General features: G+C 49.1%; 1 protein-coding gene across 1 annotated transcript in view; it reads left to right on the forward strand.

The window, feature by feature from the left end:
• The window catches only part of CNGB1 (cyclic nucleotide gated channel subunit beta 1), a 1,326,699-nt gene that overhangs the window by 364,359 nt on the left and 939,980 nt on the right, over positions 1–22,360 (forward strand). Inside the window, exon 16 of the mRNA XM_086945539.1 lies at positions 19,509–20,468. Within this exon, the coding sequence (XP_086801665.1) occupies positions 19,509–20,468 (960 nt within the window). The remainder of the gene's footprint in view (positions 1–19,508; positions 20,469–22,360) is intronic.

A 22,360-nucleotide genomic window follows, 5' to 3' on the forward strand; every position in this document is an offset into this window, starting at 1 on the left:
GGACTCATAGAGTAGCTCTGGTACTAGATACCTCCACTTTATACTCTTTCCCGTTTCCACCACTTTTAGATGAGATCCTGCCCCTTCCCCTCCTTGATATAACTATGTACTCGTGACCCACTTGTTGAAACACAGATGGGATTATGGTCGCTATGTGCACTCACCTGGACCAAAAAAACAGTAATCAAGGGATAAATTGGAGTAGAAACATAGGTGAAATCAATAAAAGTCTTGCACCCTCTCCCAATAAAGGTGGGGGTAATGTCAGTTTTCCCCGGGGCAGCTTATTCATGACAGATGTTAAATCAAATTCATTCAAGATTGTGTTAAGTTCAGTACCCTTGGGTGTATGTTCCATGTGCACAGCCCATAGTTTCCACTCCTCCTTGCCTGATATCTCCACACATATGAATATTAAAGTCCCCTGTAAAAAGATGTGATAGTGACTGTGGCCTTTCAAATTAGTATCCCGAAGTACATACCCCAACTGGGCAATATTGCCTTCCTCCAGGTGTGCAACTCCTGCATTGTAAAAATTTACCAAGAGGAGCTTGCTCTTTCCACTAGATAATAACATCACCTGTAAGTTGGGGGAGAGATGAAGGGGCATATTCTCAAGAACGTGTGATAACCATTGCAAAAGTTACTTAACGCAACTTCCAACAGCCAGTCTATGGTGGGAAAATTACGCTGTGTTAACTAAGCATTCTCAACACTGGAGTACCATGCAATAGTCTCCAGATAACGAGTCATTGTCCGCGTTAAAATCAACGCGTCTGGCGGGAAAATGCACCATAAAAACACCAGAAAAAATCCAAAGTGCATAGCAACATGGATGCACCCTGGCCGAGCGCAGAGGCCAACGTGATTCCCACAACCCCCACAGACCACCAGCAAGGAACAACGGGGACGGCCAAGGAGAAGAGAGAGAGGAAGACGGGGTGCAGTCTGCAGTAAAACCAGATCAGCGTCACGGAGGTGGCAGAACATTTCTATCAAATGACCCACAAGTATACCACCTGGAATGCAGTCGAAGTGCCGAGGAGGCCAATCGAGGAGGCCAAGAGGCGCTGGAATGATGTGACAACCTAAACCAGGCACAAACCCACTGCCAACAGGAAGGCGGCAACGGCGACAGGAGGTGGGAGTCCAGCGCCAGGGGAGGAGCTGGAGGAAACGGAGGCCATAGTTATCAGTGTGGAGACGGTGCAAGGAGTAGGGAGTACGGACACAGCTCGAGAGGACCTTACACAACATCAACAGGGTGAATAACGACCAGGAACTGGGGGGACGGGGGGAGATGGGCACAATGGCACACATGCACAACAAGTTGTAGCACATTGCACACTCACAATTACCTTGGATCATGTCCCTTTTCCCCGTAGCACACTGCCGAACACACACATAGCAAGAACAGCACACCCACATTGACGACAATGTAGTACAATGCGCAAACCCGACACTGCAGAACAGAGGACACAAGTGGCTCCCCCCACCTACAGTAACATGCCTACTACATCTGACAGAGCTGGAAACTGTTAAATGGAAATGTACGTGTACGACCTCACATCCGTCATGTATTCCAAATGTACACTTTCCAGCAGCAATATTCAGCACCCCCCAAACAGTCACAATGTACATTGCCATACAGTCTGCATGTAAACAAGAACAATGCGCCAACATGCATGTCAACACAATGTCAACATAGATCTCCCCTTCACATTGCAGAGGGGCACACAACACCTCCAGCATAGCACAGAAGACAACACATATTTGATGCCGGAGAGGACCACCACACTTACGACACCGACGCCCTACAAAAGCCCATGGACATCCCAAGCAACCCACCACCAGGACCCGTGCAGCCAAACTACTTAGAGGAGAACACAGACCCTGCAACAGACCACACAGCAGGAAGCACCCGTAAGCACAGCTGGCGCACAACACTTCACCCACCACACATGGCACCAAAAGGAGGCGGCCGAACAGGTGTGGGTGGATTCTGAACCCATGGAAGGTGAACTAGATCACATACATTGGTGTCTATTATCCTTCAGGGACCACCTACACCCCACAGAGGAGACCCACACGGCCATATAGACACATGCAGATGCACATTCACAGCACAGAACCCGCCCAGGGGCACTCATATAGCAGTCACACACCCACGTTGGCTCTACGTACGACAGCCCAGCCCACTCCCCTTACAAATTGAGTGGGTGACGACAAAGCTACATGTCCAACTTCCAACCCCCTGCCTGCAGTGACGTCTGTGCCCGCTGTACACAGTACACTGTAATGTTGCAGGGCCCAGGGCCCTCATGCATAGACAAGACCACAGGGACACACGCAGATATTATGTTGAACTGGCCACAGGCACGTGCACCCTGCCCCTTTATTGGCAGGCCCACATGTACAGTGATGCCTGTGCTAGATGTGTGTGGGGTGAGTGTAAGCCAGCCCGCATCGAGTAGTTGGTGCTGGCAACAACTTGAACAGTAAACACCATTGAGACAGAAACAGAAAACACAAGCATAACAGGGTCAACTGCTGAGCAATGTGGAGGTAGCCGGAGCAAGTACAGAGGTCCCCCAATATGCAAACAGAAGTGTCCATGAGTTGCAGGGCACACAGGTTGGGGCACTAGAGCTGAGCGCGCTCATGTGCAGAAAAAGTCCAGGATTGTGTCCCTTCGAGACATTCCTGATGTAGATGCAGTGGGGTGCGTTAGACCTGCATCATCTCCCTCATCAACGTCCCAGGTCTCCCACACTGCTTGAGATGACATTGCTGCGCAACCTCTCCACAGCACAAAACTCAATCAGTAAAGGTCCATGGTTTGCGGTGCACTGAGTGAGTGGCACCTGGAGTACTGAGCAGGGGATCAGGCAGAAGATGGCATCCACGAAAGGTGCGAGCAACTCCGTCAGTCTGCCAGTACCACCTTTTCAACTCTCGCAGATGGCGGTTGGAGGTGGTCCTGGTGATGGTGGCGTGTGCCTCCTGCGGTGATGCGACGTCCGGGCCGGTCAGGACCAGATTTGATGTGTGAGCCCCGGTGGGCCGCAGTTGAGGCCGGAGGCAGCGGAGAACGCAGGGCCACAGACACATGGTGTTGATGACCCCAAGGCCATCGCCTAAGAGGCCATTCAATATCTCAGAAGAAGGGGTCCCGGACCTGACTATTACAGACTTAGTGGCCCCGGATGCACAGCGGCCGGCACAGGCACCCTGCTACGGGCCGGTTACTTGCGGTGCACTGAGGTAGGGCCACAACGACTGGGCGGGTCCTCATCTATGTCGAAGGTGAATGTGGCAGAGGGTTGAGGGGGAGAGTGGAAGGTGTCCTCTAAGGCATGATGCGGAAGGTTCGATCTTATCCGGAAGCAGCCAATGGTGGAGTGGAAGACGTCAGCCTCGTTGCCACAACCAATTCGGTATCAGCTACATGAGGATGAAACTACCCCCTTTTCCATAGACTCAGATGCCACCAATGTACGACCAGTGAGTGTCCATGAATGTTGGGGAACAGAGTTAGTGGCTGAGAGGGGATGCAGTCTGCGATGATGCTGATACACTGTTTTGAACTCTGCCATTGCTAAATCAAGACTCTCTGACCTACTGGACCGCCGTGTGGACCGTAGGCAGCGGCCAGCAGGGGCCCACATCCACGTGTTGTTGGCTCACGATGCACAGTTAATGACACCAGGGCAGTTGTCTGTAGTGTTCGATCACCTCTGTAACAATGATCCTTTTGTGCTCCGGACTGCAAAGCGTCATCCTCTTACACCTCTCCTTGCATGCAATATGTACTCTGCCATTGAAAAATCGATGCTCAGTTTCAATTGTGCGACCAACTCAACCGCAGTGTAGGAGGTGGGCGTTTCCAGCAAGGGGCCACAGAAATGTGTGGTTGTGATGCTATACATAGGCATGGTGTCACCACATTGAAGGGAGTCAAGTGATGTAAAGTCTGCATTGCCATATGTACTCGGCCATTGCATGATCAAGATTCAGTTACAAATGTGTGACCAACTCGAGCTTAGTGTGGCCTTGGAGCAGTAGTCCGCGTGGGCCACAGACACGTGTGGTTGTAATGCTATGCACAGACTTGGTGGCACCACATCGAAGGGAGTATAGTGATTTAAACTCTGCCATAATTAATATTCTCTGCCATGGTGTAATCATGACTCAGTTCCAAATGTGTGACCTACTAGTATGCTGTGTATGCCGGTAGAGTACGTCAGCGAGAAAGGAGTGCTGGAGGACGTGATGGTCGTAGCAGGTTGCCAGGGTCGCGGGCCTCTGGCCTGGAGCTTGCACCGGCACGTTGTGGGCCCTCTTCGACACACAGAGGTGTCGGCAGGTGGGCATTGAGTCCTGGGTGCGCAGGGGAGGGCTGGCCTGGTTCAGGGATCAGCACCCTGGGGTGCGGAAGGCGCACAGGAATCGCAGGCTACTCCGCTCACGGCATCGGCCTCATGGGGGGGGGTGTGAGGCACCACCCTGCAGAGACGTTGGGCATTCTGGAAGACAACTACGCCCAGAGCTACGTGCCTTTTATTCACACCCTTGTGCCGGCCTATGGTACGCCGGGCAAGCCCACTCTGCTCACGCTTACTGGGCGATGTAACAAGCTATATTTCCGAGTTCCTCCCCACGGGCTGGTGTGACTTGGTTGCGTCCACTACATTCCATACACCAAAGGTGTGGGTCAACATGGATATGTGTGTGGTCTGCATACTGCAGTGTGGCCATCACGTCCACGCCACACTTGGCATTGTGTACATTTTAATTCCTGGGTCACTTGCCTCCTTCGCATACGCCTAATCCCCACCTCTTCCCACATCCTGCTATTGTGTGGCTAAGGTACCATGCCGTTGATGGCTAATATATATGACTGGCCTAAGTTCCCACAGCAAGTTGTTCTGTCGTGTCTGGTGAGTGTGCATGTTGCATGTGAGCTTGTGACATGTGCATTTCCTGTGTTGTGAGTTGCATGATTGTGGAGTTGAGGTGTGTGGTTTGTTCATTTGGTATTGGCCAACGAGCTGTGCAATTCCGTGGGTGACATCCTGGTAGCGCAGGTTGATGATGGACTGTCGGCAGGTGTAGGGCTCATGCACACTGCCTGGGGGGTTGATAGCGACGTTGGCGGGGATTCCCCGGTGGTCAAATATTGCCTGGACATTGGTGTGATACATGCGCTTCTGTTTCGCTTTTTGTGTGCAGTGTTGCCATGGGACACAAGTAGGATATGTGTGCAGTCAATTGCCCCCTGACACGTGCGGAAAGACAGCTGTGGTGTTGACGCTTTGCTTGGTCTCTAGCTGTCCCTTCGCAGTGTGGGGTAGGTTTAGATGATGGGGTACCAAGCTGATGTTGTCATCCATGACCGTTGTGAGGGACTTGGATTGGCCTGGCTGTGTGACTCCTCCGACTCGTGGGGATGTTGGTTGGAGGGTACCAGTGGCCAACAGGTGCATCACGGCCAGCAGCTTGGTCTTCGGTGAAATGTTGGTTGTCCGCTGTGTTGGTACAGTCAGCCTGTGTGCAATGGTGGTCAGGATGCGGAGGTGGGTTAATCTTTTGTGCCTGTGGTGGGCTATGACATTCTTTGGTTTTGGGTCTGTGAAGTTGGTGCATTTTGGGAGGATTGCTGTCTTTGTCTGTGCTGCCTCGGTGTTGGTCGGGGCGGTGCGGGTCCGGCGGGGTGGTCCTGGGGTTGGTTGTGGTGGGTGTTGTGGCCCTCTTGGGGCTCCGAGCTGCATGTTCAGTGGCTCCATGGCATCTTTTGTTCTTAAGGTGTGGCTCTGGGCGGGCCTAACTTTTCTGGTGCAAGCTGTGGTACGACTTTGCACCAGGTCAGAGCAGGTGTTAGTTTCCTGCTGCTAACGCGCCGTATCGGCCGTTTTGTGATCTTATCGCTGATCTGGCTAGTAGTTGAGAATGTTGCGGAGTGGTATTGTCTTGGTTTTTTGCTTGGGAACGCCTACTCTGCATCTCATTAGCGATAGTTGCGGGGCTCATCTGTGGTGATGTTTTTTGCAGCTGCTATCGCAGGTAAACTGGTGCTATGGGCTGTTAGAACCGGATTGTGAATGGGGCAATACATTTATCGCAACTTTGACTGTGATAAATTGCCGTTTACTCGCTGATAGCTCCTTGAGCATATGCGCTGTAGTGAAGTAACGGAGATGCCAAGGACTGCTAATGCAACAAAAGTAACATGCACCCCCCTTAGCTCTCCCTAGCCTGTACGGGGTTGCTGGCACAAAGAGGGTTTTATATCCATCCAGGTGATGGCTGTTCTCTACAGCCAATGTTTCCTGAAGGCATATCACGTTGAAGCTCTTAACAAGGAACCACCATTCAGGGTCCTCAATCTTACTCGCCAACCCCGCGATGTTCCAGGAAAGAAATGTACACCCTCCATTCACCCTGGATACCTGTTACGGGGGCCGTGCCCTTCCCTGTGGGAAAGGTGCAAAGGGTCCAAAGAACCAATCAATCAGGGAGCTTGTAAACGCACTACTCACCTATGAGGGTCTCAAGGCGCTGGGGGGGGCCTTTCTGAAGGTGTTCAGGAATGGGCCGCTTCTGATGTCGATAGGGAGCTTGTTCCAGGTCTTGGCCCCAATGTAGGAGAAGGCTCTTCCCCCTGCTTTGGCTCTGCAGGTGTGTGGGGTCTCGGTGTGGGTGAGGATGGCGGATCGGAGGTCTTTTTTGGGTACGTGGAAGGTGATTCTATTGTTGAGGTATTGGTGTCCGGTGTTGTGAAGGCATTTGTAGGCTTGGGTGAGCATCTTGAAGGTGACTCTCTTCTCGATGAGGAGTCAGTGGAGATCCAGAAGGTGTTGGCTGATGGGTTTGTGTCGGGGGATGCCGAAGACGTGTCTGGCGGTGGTGTTCTGTATCGTTTGGAGCTTGCGGAGTAGAGACCTTTTTATTTCGGTTTAGAGGACATTGCCTTAGTCTATTCTACTAGTTATGAGTGTGTGGGTGACTGTCTTTTGTCTTCCTTGAATTGGGGGGATCCATTTGAATGTCTTACGGAGGATGCCAAGGGTGTTGTAGCAGCTGGAGGTGACGGCGTTGACCTGTCGGTTCATGGTGAGGGAGGAGTCGAGTACAATGCTGAAGTTTCTGCCGTGGTCCGCGGGGGTCAGGGGGCTGCCGAGAGCAGTGGGCCACTGATTTTTGTTCCATGTGATGGGGTGGTTCCGAGAATGAGGACTTCTGTTTTCTCTGAGTTGAGCTTCAGGCAGCTGCTGCTCATCCAGGATGCGACGTTCTGCATTTCTTCATGGAAGTTGAGTCTGGTGGTGGAGGGGTCTTTGGTGAGGTAGTGGATGAGCTGGGTGTCGTTGGTGTAGGATACTATGCTGAGGCCGTGCTGTCTGACGATGGCGGCGAGGGGGGCCATGTACCATGTATACGTTGAAGAGGGTTGGGCTGAGAGATGATCCCTAGGGCACTTTACAGTTGATTTCCGTGGGTTCGGAGAGAAAAGGTGGCATTCTGATCCTTTGGCTTCTGCTGGAGAGGAGTGAGCGGATCCAGACGAGAGTGGTTCCTTGTATGCCGGTGTTGTGTAGTCCGGCTGTGAGTGTGCGGTGAGAGACGGTGTTGAACGCTGCTGACAGGTTGAGTAGGATCAGGACTGCGGTGTGGCCTTGGTCGAGGAGGGTGCGGATGTCATCTGTGGCGGCGAGTAGGGCAGTCTCGGGCTGTGCTTGCTGCGGAATCTGCATTGAGAAGGGTCGAGGATGGCGTTGTCTTGGATGAAGCTTGTTAGTTCTGCGTTGACGGTCTTCTTGGCGACTTTTGCTGCAAAGGGGAGGAGCAAGATGGTCCAGTAGTTTTTGAGGTCCGTGGGATCTGCTGTGGGTTTCTTGAGAAGAGGTCTGACTTCTGCATGTTTCCAATCATCTGGGATCTTGCCTGTTTCATAGCATCATCTCTTCATCATGCACGTTCATCTTAATTCCACAAATAGCCTAACATCAAGGGTGCATTCTCCTCACTTGTATCCAAAGGCGCTTACTATTCATACACCATCAACAGTATTGAATACCTCATACCAAGACATGTAAACTTCTGTCCAGTGGCAAGGTCAAGATCAGAGTGCATGAAGTGTTGGCTTCTTAATGTACACATGCTGAGATAATTGTCAGAGACCTTGCAGAATTCTATCACAAAGGGCAGGAACTCATAGAATTAACATTCTCTGAAAATCCAATCAAACTCAGTTCAAACATTGACTGCCTCAACTCTTTGTTGTAAGTCCAGAATCCATTTTCCTTCAACTATATCTTCCCACATGTGTACAAGAGTTTTTGGATGTTTGTGAGCAGATGAGAAAGGCAGCTGTCTGCACGTGCGTGCGTGCGTTTGTTATACACTGTCTTTATGTTATGCGGTTTTATTTTGAAATCCTTTTATGACGCAATTTTAGCACAACCTCAAATCACTGAAATCTCTGCAGAAATGAATGTTAACCTGAAATTAGAAATATGAGATGATTATCTAGCACAAGCCAACACATTTCAAAACGAGAAAATAAAAAAATCATATAAGATGACTTTGGCGAAAGCTCTTTGATAGGTTAGGATGTGTTTTTGGCGAGAGAGTGACATCTGTATGAGTGATAAAGATGTGTGTGATGGGAGATGGAGATGGTGTGTGTGATGGAAATATAGCAGAATTCTTTTAATTAAAACAGAGATTTAGTGTCACATACATTGGTCTGAGTTTGATGGAAAGCGAATGTAAAGTAAAGTGTATGCAAGTGCTTGCTTATGCGGCTTGTGTAAGGAATGTGTAAGGAATGTGTGAGGAAAAGGTAAACGATCTTTTTGTGTGAGTGAACAATTGTTACTTTTGGTGATGTATGGGCAAGAGACAGGGGCACGCTGTAGGTGAAGAGATGGCGACAGTGTGAATAAGAATGTAGCGAAAATAAAGTTTGTGTGTGCATTTCTGTTTGTCATAGATTAGATAAAGGTAGTTTTGTGTGACGAAGAAGAACGAGTGTCAAGATGATGTCTGCAGTTCTGTGTGTGAAATACGAGAGGTGATTTTGTGTGACGAAGAAAAACAAGCATTTTCAATGCAATAGGTCTCGAATTTGCGAGAGTTTGAGCTATTGGCATTGTAAATGACAATGCCTTTCATTTATGTGTTTTGGAAACTTGCAAGCGGTGCGTAAACACAGACTTTGTACTTTTGGTCCTTGCTTAGGAGAAGCAAAGCTGGCAGTAACTGCACCTCAACATACCTCCTAAATATTCACTTGCAGGGTAACTGTTGTTGTAAAATATAATATATTGAGGCAGCGGAATCCACAGTAAAGAACTTAACAACTTTGTTGTTGACATGGAAGAGCCTGGGCTTGTTGTCTGAGGATGAATATTCCTATCTCAACATTGCTTTCTCAAGGTAACTAGTTATTTATTTTTTACCGAAGTTGCACAAATTCCGTACCCGCCCTGAAGGCCGGCCCATAGTATTGAGTAACTGTTTCTTAAAGAAACTTTCAGAATTAGTGATGTTTACATAGCAGCATTAGTGGGGAATGTACCTTCATATATTGGGCATTTTCTGTTTGCTTGTATTGGCTTTATCAACAAATAGGTCCTTATTTTGCATAGTGTCATATAATTACTTTCTGGCCCTGATAAAGCGAGATTGGCAGTAGCAAAACATGTGTCTCTTGGTTCTTTGCGATAAAGAATTACATTTGTAGCAAAATCATTTTCAATAAAAGAATACGATTAATTTCAGAATTGCAAAAGTTGCCAATGTGTGTTTTTCACTTAAATTAAGAAGAGGCCTCAAACTCGGTCTGTTTGTATTTCTTAGAGGGATTGGACTGTGGTTGGTCAAGTCCAGGGAACTAGGGGGCATATTACCAAGCAATAGCGATAATTATCGCTACTGCTTGGTTAGCGTGAAAAAATTATCGCCGAGCTGCGGCGATTTTTATTGCAGATAAATTTGGTATTACCAAGGTTTATCGCAAATGCAAAAGTCAGCGATATTCATGCATTAGCGAGCTAATGCTCTTAGCCATGTTTTATCCACCTCCCATTGGATAACAACATGGCTAAGAACTGCTCAGGGCAGGTGTTAGCTTTTGGAGATGTTCGCGCTTAGCGCGAATATCTCCAAAAGTTGGTATTAGGAGATAGCGATGTTAGCAACTGTTTCCAGTCGCTAACATCATGACACGCCCACTTTGCATGTCATTAGTGATAATTATCACTGACATGCAAAGTGGGGCCCAAGATGGTCGCTATCTCCTACTAGCTGTCGCTAACTGGTGTTAGCGACAGCTAGATAATAGGGAGATAATTTTATCTCTGCTTTCTTGGCTTTTAAAGCCAAAAAAAGTGGAGATAAACCCCCTTGATAATATGCCCCTGGGTGGTTTGCATTGGATTGTTGGCGATGCTGAGCAGAGAAGGCTTAAGATCGGGACTTTGGAATGTGTTGGTTGTGTGTCATGCCGTACCAAGTTGATTGTATTGATGCGCCTCTTTTTTTTAGCTTCTATTGTCTAGAAGATTGAAGTCATCCAAGATAGTGGTGTGGGCATGTTGGATGGATGAGGTGGTGAAGACATCTGAGAATGTATCAAAGAAGTTCTTATTTTGTCTGGAATGCCTGTACACGAGATAAAAGGTGGCAGTTTGACCGGCAGAAAGCAGTGCATGGCATGTCAGCAGCTCCATGGAGTTGAGTGTTGCTTGCTCACCTAAGGTGTAGGACCAGAGGGAGTTATGGATGACAGCAAAGTCTTCTCCCTCCTTACATGCACGGTCCACATGATAGATGCTGTGGCCTGTGGGAAGAAGGGTGCCTAGGATGTATGCAGATACAGGTGTGAACCATGTATGTGATGACGAAGACGACAAGTTAATGATAAGTGCAATGAGTATTTTCCATACCAAGTGCAAGGGTTCAATTATTTTGCCACGATCTGAGTAAGCGGCCACTCCGTTTGTTTTATTTACTTAGTGTTATGTAGCTTTTAGTGGCGGGAAAAACTCTCTATGGGTTTCCTAGGCTCCCTGCAGGGGGTGGGGAGGGAATTGTTGAAGGCGTGTTGGCTGTGGTTGTCCTGTGTAGGATAAAGGTGTGTGCTGTGCCTGAGTTTGGAAGAAGGCTAGGAGTGTTGTGAATGGTTTTATGCAGCACATGAACAAGGATTTCATTAAAAAAAATATGAGAAATGAATACAGCCGCCCATTCCATTACTTACCATATATTCCTAGACTTTTGTATATATGGGTACCTGTAATGGTGTTTATATGATCATGTCAGTGGTAAATACTTTATTGTGGGACAGAGATGGGAGCCAGCCAGTAAATTCCAGTAAAGCCATCCCTGCCACTGGCTAAGTGTCATAGCTGCCAATCAGCTTGCTACCTTTTAGATCCATTTGATATGGGCTTTTCTAGCACTGGGTCATGCTTTTGAGAAAAAGCACGTTTTAATTGCTTATCTGAATTTTAGCAGCAGCTTTCTGGATCCATTGAGGATTTTTGAGCAATCTTTATGTGAGTGCAGTGTAGAGTGTATTGGCGTAGTTTAGTCCTGGCAGTACTAACGCTGTTGATGCTTGGATCTTACGAACATAACCTCGGTAGGTGCACATTTGTACTTTTCTTATGACATTGCCTGCTCTTTTTGGTATGATGGGGACGACCTGTTTTTCGAGGGAGTGTTTGGAGTCCATGATCCCTCTTAATCTTTTTCCTTCAGTTGATGTGGTAGGAGGAGGTCCAATCTCTGTTCCTCATTCAGTAGTTGGTCAGTTGTGTAGTAATGTTCTACGGTTATTACCTCTAATTAATTTTTCTAAAATATTTTTCACATTCCAGATGTTTTGTTTCTCGTATTTTGGGTGTGATGTCGTAGATACACTAATTGTTTATATATAGCCCCAACTGAACAAGAAATGGGAGGGAATGAATGTTTAAAGGGAGCTAGAGGATGAAGGCTGGCAGAAGAAAGTTGTAAAGGCGGGAAAAGCAAAAACCTTTTTCACTGACAAATCCTTCCGCCGCCCTTCCCGTGCCACCTGCCGCATTAACTCACTACAGTTGTTAATTTTCTCTCTTCTCCTTTTGTTTCAGGGGGTAAGGGGGTCTAAACCCCTGAAACAAACGGAAAACGGAGAGCAGCTGGGAGAGAGGCCCAGGCGTCAGGGAGAACCTTGCCAAGGAGAGAGTCGATGGAAAGAAAGGCTGCGGCCGTGCGCGTGACCCACTCCTGCGCATGTAGAAAAACATTCCTTAAACTCCAGTGCTCTTTCTCTCTGTTGCCCGTTGTCTCATCCAAAGGGCGTCAAAAATCACTGGCATTGCCTCTGGCCCTGAACTACGAGAGATGACTTGGAAGACCAGCCCGCGACCTTGTCATGGGAGCAGAGTTGACATTTCTAGCAGTTTTGCTATACTCCTTTAGTAGTCTGCTGTTCTTCCTCGTATGGAAAGATGCTGTTTAACATGTCCATCCCTTGACAGCATAATCCTCGATGGAGCTGCCTTGATTTCCCGGAAATTCCCTCTGATTTTGACTCAAAAGGTTTTTTGACTCGGACACAGTTCATCCTATCTTTCCGAGGTGCAGACGAATGTTGACACTGGAAAAACAATGCTTTAGTTGGATTTACCACATGCACCGGTGCATTCTGGGGCGTAAACTTTGGCTCCAGTTAAGCAAAGGCTAATTCAACAAACAAGGAGATTTTGAACTTTATAAGTCTAACAAAAAATAAATAATACCCTGAGTTTGGCAAATATTCTGTTGAGCAAACCCTTCAAAACTGCCTCCTATTGGCAAACAAGTGCCCTCCCAAGCGACACCACCTTCTGTTCTATACACAGGCGGGTACTAAAAAGTAGCACAGAGTGGTTGAGAATAAAAAAATGCCTAAAAGGAACCTGAAGTGAAATCAAACCAACTGACACGAAGATAACGATTACCATTCTCATGTGAGAAGCAATCAGTACATGTACGAATATTAACAATCTGTTTTGTGAGGTGTATGGAAATTGCCATAGGTAAAAACATATGGCACATTGAAATGTTCAAAAAGTAAATCAGATTTTTAGTGCATATAACTAAATTGCTCATATTTCTGTTATGTATTAATGAATATTGTTGCAGTATTTAACAAGCTCTCTTTTGATGAATGTCCATGCAAATTTACAGCTGACACATTTGACACGTTACCTTCTATTCAAAGAGACCTCTTATGTAATGTAATTTGTACTTGTAAAGCGCACTAATACCCCAACTGGGGTGTCCTGGTGTTGTAACACATACTGCTGTGGAACCCTTCCTGGCTTTTTCCTGTGAAATGTCCACTCCTGGGCACCCCCAAGGCGAAGCCAGGCATCCCAGCACTGTTGGGGCCGTTGTGGAGATTAAGCAAGCTATTGCCCCGAGTTGCAGAGTGGGACCCATGCTTAGAATAGGCACTGAGGCGAGAATTATCAGGTCCAAGGAAATTGAGCCCAAGACCTGCCGAGGCAGGAATTGAACCCTGGTCCCGGGCCAGACCTTTGCATCAGGGTCTGCTGCTCTAACCATTGAGCCGCACTTCTCCACACTTCTTATGCTGTAGGACCTTCTCAAAGTAAGTAAACTGTCATAGATGGTTACAGGAACTATAGCCTAAACTGTATACTGCACTCTTTCGGCCTGATTCACAGAGCAAAACTTACACTGTTGTGTACGTTTATACGTTTGTTTTAGAATTCACAAACTCCGATTTATTAGGGAATTTACAACTGCAGAGACTCTGCAGTTGGGGTGGAGAACTGTGCACAAAAAAGATACGACATGCCGATCTAATAATGTGGCGCCCCTAAGCTCCACCACTCATAGACTTTCCAAGCAGAAATCTGCACACTAGTCCCCTTTCTGGCTCATGCCCACTCCCCCTTGTACAGACCACTCAGAGAGATGGCCGTGGCCTCCACCTCATTGATGACTATTGTCCACTCCACCATACAGAGGTGAGGCTGTGCAGTCAGATCCTCTTTGTTCATTCCACAGACTGCAGAGGTTGATTGCGTACTTTCCTCCTCTTACCGTTTCATGTCCAATTCTGTCCACTTCTAAATCTCTAGATTTTGCTGAATCTGTGTTGTGCACACATGGCTCAACAACGCTTCATATCTACGGCTAAATCTAACCACCGTTCTCAGGTGGAGCAGGTTGCCCACTTATAGACCACATAGCAGTGGAACCATGCCGTCCTGTCTGAGTTCATTCATTCATGCTTTGGTAGATTATACAGAGTGGGGGCTGTTCCCCCCTTGTCCTGATTTTGACTGCCCAATGGCTAGACCACATGAAGATGGAACTGAACACTCCTATCCCAGTAATGATTTATTCATTCCTCCATTTAAAGGCTACACCGAAGGGAGTCTGAGTACTCTTTTCCCAATGGCGACAGATGTACATTACTCCATCAATAGTCTGCCAGGAGGTGCAGCCATGCACTCTGTCTTCTCCGTGTCCTCATGTTGACTCCTTCAATCCTATATCTAGAGACCAGAAAGAGTTGGGTTGTGCACTCCTGCGACAACAAAGACACATACACCCTTGACATTTCTGGACCATGCAGAGTAGGGTGGTGTACACTTGTACCCGTATGACTCGCGTCCACTACTCCATGTGTAGTTTACAAAAATGTGGGTCAGTGCATGTATGTCGTATCTGGCTTCAGGCTCTGTTCTCTCTCGCTCAGGTTCACTCGAGCATACTCTATAAAGAGACCACAAGGAGGTGAGGTAGTGCAACCTTTTTCTGATTACAATCACTCATTACTGGAGCTCCTTCTTGAATAGAGTGACTACCTCATTTTTTTTAAAGCGTGGAATAATTTCGAACTTGACTGGAATATGGAGCCATTTGTTAGTTGATTGGCACAGGATTTGATTTAATATTGAACTGTAAATTGAGCCTAACTGCCTATATTGTTCATAGATCATCATAAGACAGCACTCAAACTTGTAGGTTGCAAGCATGTCCAAGATTTGTAAACAAGTAGACAAATTTACCATGCGATTTGATTTCTCCTTATTTGACATTGGTGAAGCGTTGTGCAGTCGGATTATTTTTGCTCCATTAGCGACGTCCCCCATTTCATTCTGGAAAAAAAGTGTATTCCGGCTCTTCGGAATTCCCATATGCTTTGAATCTTACACAACATGCTATGGTTACCATAAGAGAACTGGGAAAAGTTAGGAATAACTACTTTCACTGTCTGTGACCCCATTAAGCTCCTTGTTGTACCAGCTCCCAAGCTTCATCGCAGGTTCTTGTTCTCTTGGGTAAGATAAGTATTGAATGTTTAGTTTTTCTCTACGTCTCAAAGTTTTGTGAATTGTAAACATTTAATTTACTGTTAAGTGTTAAGGTGGAGAGGGGTTAGTATAGCTTCAGTACCATGAAATATTCGTGTTTGTGCAATAAAATGTATGCAGAAATACTGCATTCAACATCTTCTGTTTTTTTAATTGAATTCATTTTATAAACCTGTTACTTCTTCAATATTGGTATCAAATGGCAAAGGAATTGCTTTTTACAATATCACCTAACACATAATTTCGCTCTTTTGGTGATTTACACTGATTTATTTTTTGCTTGCTTAGATTATTCCCTTTAAGCAGTGTTGGATCTAGTCCAGAGACGCATGCTGTGTACGATCGCTTCTGATGTCTGTACCATCTCCCCATCCGGGGGACCCTCCCATGGCTACGGCACACACTGAGCTGACAAATACATGTCTTTATTTGTCTGCCTGTAACTACGAACTCAACATTCTAAAGCAATCTTCACTCAATACAATCTATTCATTACATGATAGTTCTACCGAGTTCACCAGGAGCCAAAAGGGTTCCGTCAATGTTAACTCCAAGACACTACATCTCCCCCTCTGTTAAATGAAAACTTGCCAATATATACATATAAATCTCTTCAATGAATCTCTTTGGCGCTGTAATGGTTCAACCTGAACGTGTTGTGTGAAGGTGAGACCTGCCACCATCACGATACAAGATCTGAAGGTATGGTGAAACAGCAGCTAGCAGCAGCAGTCACTGGTGTTTCAGAATCAGTCTGTCCTTCACTATGGAGATCTGGTGAAGTATGAATTAAGGGCCAGATGTAGGTAGGCATTTACCGGTCGGTAACGGCCGAATTCGGCCGTTACCGACCGGTAAATGCAATTTGAGATGTAGGGCCCTGTATTTTACAGAATCGGTAAATTTACCGATCGGTAAATTTACCGATTCTGTAAAATACCGAATCGGTATTTTTCCCGATTCGGTAAAATTGATATGTAGGTGGGACTCTTCTGAGTCCCACAAGCATTACAGAATCGGTATTTTGCCATCAAATACTATTTGATGGTAAAATACCGATTCTGGTGTGCATGCACATGTGTGCATGCACACCTGTGCCATATGACAGGCAGACCTGCCCTTAGGGCAGGTATGCCTGCCACATGGCCCCCGAACCTTTTTTGGGGGTGCTAGAGGGTGTCAAAGTGACACCCCCTGCACCCTTGTCAGAATCGGTATTTACCGATTCGGTAAATACCGACCGGTAATGCCCCATTCATTCCTATGGGCTTCAAAGCCCATAGGAATGAATGGGGCATTACCGGTCGGTATTTACCGAATCGGTAAATACAGATATTTACCGATTCGGTAAAAGGAACATCTGGATGTTCCTACATATCCACCCCTCAGATTTACCGATTTTTAATTACCGAATTGGTAAAATTCTGTAATTAAAAATCGGTAAATCTCATTTACCTACATCTGGCCCTAAATGCCAAAAGGGAGAAGAGTCTCTGGTAATAGACTTCCTAGGGTGCTGGTAAGTCACCATGTGTCCTTTTGTCGACACTACTTGGAAATGTTCTGCATCAAAGGGAGCATCAGAGGTTTTTTTCTGTATCTGCTGTCCATGCACTCTGTCTCCTCTCTAGAAGAGGATGTTTTTCGCATGTCATCTTCGGTCAGCATATGTTTTCATTTTTTGTTTCTGACCCAAGTCCCTCATATGAGTGTCATGGTCATCTCTTTCTCTGTGATTGGTCCACTGGGGCATCTTAGTTGTCTTTGCTCTCCCGAACATCAATGTTGCCAGACTTTTCTCCGGTGGTCTAGTGAGGTGTTGAATGGTAAGCTTGCAATGTAGTTCAACACAGTTTATAAATTGAGCTTTTAAACTTTAGCACAGGGATTCCTCCTGTCATCGCTGGGCACTTTGACTCTTGAAACGCTGTTCCTGACCGCTGTGTGCCGCCCCTGCTCGCCGGACCCGCTTCGCGGGTCCCGCTTCGCGGATACACAGCGGCTGCCACATCACAAGGGGCTGACTCAACCGGCAGGGCTGCGAGGGTAGAGCGGAGGACTCCATAGACCAGGAGTCCCCGCGCGCCCGTTACCAGCTGGGCTCCTCTCCCTGCCGGCACCGCCCCCAACGCCGGGAAACCAGAAAAGGCTCCTGAACCTTCCCCCTTTGGATTCCTCCTGTCATCGCTGGGCACTTTGACTCTTGAAACGCTGTTCCTGACCGCTGTGTGCCGCCCCTGCTCGCCGGACCCGCTTCGCGGGTCCCGCTTCGCGGATACACAGCGGCTGCCACATCACAAGGGGCTGACTCAACCGGCAGGGCTGCGAGGGTAGAGCGGAGGACTCCATAGACCAGGAGTCCCCGCGCGCCCGTTACCAGCTGGGCTCCTCTCCCTGCCGGCCCCGCCCCCAACGCCGGGAAACCAGAAAAGGCTCCTGAACCTTCCCCCTTTGGATTCCTCCTGTCATCGCTGGGCACTTTGACTCTTGAAACGCTGTTCCTGACCGCTGTGTGCCGCCCCTGCTCGCCGGACGAGCTTCGCGGATACACAGCGGCTGCCACATCACAAGGGGCTGACTCAACCGGCAGGGCTGCGAGGGTAGAGCGGAGGACTCCATAGACCAGGAGTCCCCGCGCGCCCGTTACCAGCTGGGCTCCTCTCCCTGCCGGCACCGCCCCCTTGGGGTGATCAGCCCTCCTATAAAGCAATTGTAACAACCCCGCTGCGCGGGAGCGCGCGGGAGGGCGCCGGGAGAAGCCCGGGACAAGGGCGGGACCGTTTGAGGCCTTTCGAGGACTAAGAGGACTGGCCTGGCCCACCCCCCTTGGTTCCTTCCACGGTTATCGTGCCTGGACTTTGAGTCTAGTGAGTACCATACAGAAACCGTAACTGTCACACATTATGTGTACTCGGGGGAGTCGCAGTAAGACTGCGCTGGGTTTAACCAAGCCAAATGGTACCTTGGTACGCTGGGCACTTTGACTCTTGAAACGCTGTTCCTGACCGCTGTGTGCCGCCCCTGCTCGCCGGACCCGCTTCGCGGGTCCCGCTTCGCGGATACACAGCGGCTGCCACATCACAAGGGGCTGACTCAACCGGCAGGGCTGCGAGGGTAGAGCGGAGGACTCCATAGACCAGGAGTCCCCGCGCGCCCGTTACCAGCTGGGCTCCTCTCCCTGCCGGCCCCGCCCCCAACGCCGGGAAACCAGAAAAGGCTCCTGAACCTTCCCCCTTTGGATTCCTCCTGTCATCGCTGGGCACTTTGACTCTTGAAACGCTGTTCCTGACCGATGTGTGCCGCCCCTGCTCGCCGGACCCGCTTCGCGGGTCCCGCTTCGCGGATACACAGCGGCTGCCACATCACAAGGGGCTGACTCAACCGGCAGGGCTGCGAGGGTAGAGCGGAGGACTCCATAGACCAGGAGTCCCCGCGCGCCCGTTACCAGCTGGGCTCCTCTCCCTGCAGGCACCGCCCCCTTGGGGTGATCAGCCCTCCTATAAAGCAATTGTAACAACCCCGCTGCGCGGGAGCGCGCGGGAGGGCGCCGGGAGAAGCCCGGGACAAGGGCGGGACCGTTTGAGGCCGTTCGAGGACTAAGAGGACTGGCCTGGCCCACCCCCCTTGGTTCCTTCCACGGTTATCGTGCCTGGACTTTGAGTCTAGTGAGTACCATACAGAAACCGTAACTGTCACACATTATGTGTACTCGGGGGAGTCGCAGTAAGACTGCGCTGGGTTTAACCAAGCCAAATGGTACCTTGGACGATTTCCTTGTAAAAACAAATTTGGCAATAGATGCCGAAATCACAAAAATGCAGAAGAGGGTTTCAATCGAGTTAGACGCTGCACGCAGACTCTCCCAAACATTTGCTAACTCTAAAAAATCTTCCCTGGGAAACATTGCGTCCGCTGCATCTCCCCAACAGGCTGCACGCCCCCCTCCTTTGTTGATCCTCGCCGACGTTCATCACTCCCCCCCTTCTTCCTCTCCACCACCATTAGACTCTTCCTTCATCTTTTCACCCATGACCGTCCAACCTAGTGAGGGCGAACCACCTACCGAACAGGGAAACTCTACCATCTTGCCGGATATAACTGCCCCTTCCTTTTCTGTAGCAAAAAGTACAAACCCAGGTCGCCAAGCTTTGAAAAAGAAAAACAATGCAAAATCTGCCTATGCCCGTAAGAAAGCCAAAGTAGCAAGGCAGCAGTTTTTCAATCATAGAAGAACTCTACCCAACACAGGGGATTCTAAACAAACACCACCTCCAGCTACCCAGCCAACAGGGGGTGATAGCAACCCCACTTACTTTACCTCCACTACTGCCCCTGTGGTAGAGAACCCTACTATCCTTGTAGATAACCTAACACTGGGAGGGCCAAATGAGATAGGGAGGGACATGGATAAAGCGGGTGACGATGAAGACTTCCTCCAAACAGTCTGGGTCACTTTAAAACAACTATTGACACAGTTCGAACTCAGACTGTCACGTATTGAGAATCACCTACTTGAAATGGATAAAACGTTAGTATCCCTGGCGACGCTTAGCCTAAAACAGCTGGAAGCAACACATCCCCATATTAATGAGGGTCCACCTCTGGTTAGAAATGTTGGTATTCAACCTGCTCCAGTCTCTAACACCGGTATTAAAGCAGCTACAGCGTCTAAGGAGGTTCCCCCCGTCCCTCTGATTCTGCCCGCACCCTTACCCCCTTCATTACCCAAACCTACTCCAATTCCCAAACCTAGGACACTTGTAAATGTCGCTGCCAACCCTCCAAAAATAGAGGAAAAACCTCCTAAAAAACATGTCCAGCCCAAACCTTCTTCTAGATCCGACCAGAAGGCGAGTAACCCTATCACTCCTCTCTTAGAGCGCATACCAAATTCACACCAGAACCACCAGAACTTTCGTGGAGGCTATATTGATCTCCCCCCTGAGGCTGGGCCTTACGTGGTTATCTTGGCCGGAGTACCTCCGCTTGCCCCTGACATTGTGGAAACCCAGTGGTCCTTAAAAAACAAAGTGATCCACTGGTTAAATGCCAACAGGCAGATCCCTCACACCAACAGGAGTAGGGTCCTAATGGTCAGGAGAGTCCCTTGGGTGGGCCGTACTTACAAATCGATACCAGGAGACTGTATCGTGGTGTCATTTGCAGACCCTCACACAGCCCACCTCATCACTACATGGGACCCATATGCGACCGAACAAACCATTGTCACCAAACCCCTTACCTTTTTTTACCCTCCAAAACAGGTAGTAGAGCATCCTGGGGCTTGGACCATAGTCCACAATCATAGATGGAAGGGGCAGGGGCGGGGATGGCAACCCACTAACACTTGGTGGGAAGGTGCACCCACTATGAATAGGTTTGGATGCCTAGATCAGGTGGATTGACTGGGAACCGTCGATCAACCACCCCGATTAAGTGACCAAAATCACGCAATGATTGCCAGTAATAGCAATACATCACCACTCATTGTTAACAACTCGACCCACTTGGTGGTGGTTCCACCCTCCCCCGTCCAGCACCCGCTCCCAGTGCGAGCCATACAACACCTAGATAGGGTACATTTCCAAGACCAGGTAGACGTAATAGAGAGTGTGGGCCATACACATCAGGTAGTTAGCGAACTGAAACACTCACTATTATCCTGGAATGTAGCAGGTCTGGGCAATAAGATCATGCATACTCCCTGGCTGGAGACTGTGCAGAAGCATGGCATACTTTGCCTGCAAGAAACTTGGCTTGCAGAGGAAAGGCATATCATGGGGTATCGAACATTCCATTCACCCGCTGCTCCCTCTCCTCAGGGCCGCAATAAAGGGGGTCTGTGTATATACATCTCGAATGTAGGGGATATAAAGGTGTATAATTTCCACTCTCAATCAATCAATCAATCAGTGACACTTATAAAGCGCGCTACATACCCGTAGGGTCTCAAGGCGCTGGGGGGGGGGGGGGAGGTGCCGCTACTGCTCGAACAGCCAGGTCTTCAGCTTCTTCCTGAAGGAGAGGTGGTCTTGGGTCAGGCGCAGGTCGGTCGGGAGGGAGTTCCAGGTCTTGGCGGCCAGGTAGGAGAAGGACCTTCCTCCTGTAGTCGCTCTTCGGATGCGGGGGACGGTGGCGAGGGCGTGGTTGGCTGATCGGAGGTGGCGTTTGGGAGCGTAGAAGTTGATCCGGCTGTTGAGGTAGCTCGGGCCTTGGTCGTGTAGGGCTTTGTGTGCGTGGGTGAGGAGGCGGAAGGTGATTCTTTTGTTGACGGGGAGCCAGTGAAGGTCTCTCAGATGTCCGGAGATGTGGCTGGTTCGTGGGATATCGAGGATGAGTCTGGCTGAGGCGTTCTGGATCCGCTGGAGTCTCTTCTGGAGCTTGGCGGTGGTACCGGCGTAGAGGGCGTTGCCGTAGTCCAGTCGGCTGGTGACGAGGGCCTGGGTGACGGTCTTCCTGGTCTCGGTGGGGATCCACCAGAAGATCTTCCGTAGCATGCGTAGGATGTTGAAGCACGCCGAGGAGACGTTGTTGACTTGCCTGGTCATGGAGAGGGAGGAGTCCAGGATGAAGCCCAGGTTGCGTGCATGGTCTGTCGGTTTGGGTGCGGTGCCCAGGGCGGGAGGCCACCAGGAGTCGTCCCAGGCGGAGGGTGAGGGGCCCAGGATGAGGACCTCCGTCTTGTCCGAGTTCAGTTTCAGGCGGCTGGTCGTCATCCACTCGGCTACCTCTTTCATCCCTTCGTGCAGGTTGGCTCTGGCGGCGGCGGGGTCGTTGGTCAGGGAGAGGATCAGCTGGGTGTCGTCGGCGTAGGAGATTATGCTGAGGTTGTGTTTGCGTACGATGGCCGCGAGGGGGCTCATGTAGACGTTGAAGAGGGTGGGGCTCAGAGATGATCCTTGAGGGACGCCGCAGATGACTTCGGAGGCCTCTGACTTGAACGGTGGTAGGCGGACTCTCTGTGTTCTTCC

The sequence above is a fragment of the Lissotriton vulgaris genome, chromosome 12 (assembly GCF_964263255.1).
Source record: "Lissotriton vulgaris chromosome 12, aLisVul1.2, whole genome shotgun sequence".
Classification (NCBI taxonomy): domain Eukaryota; kingdom Metazoa; phylum Chordata; class Amphibia; order Caudata; family Salamandridae; genus Lissotriton; species Lissotriton vulgaris.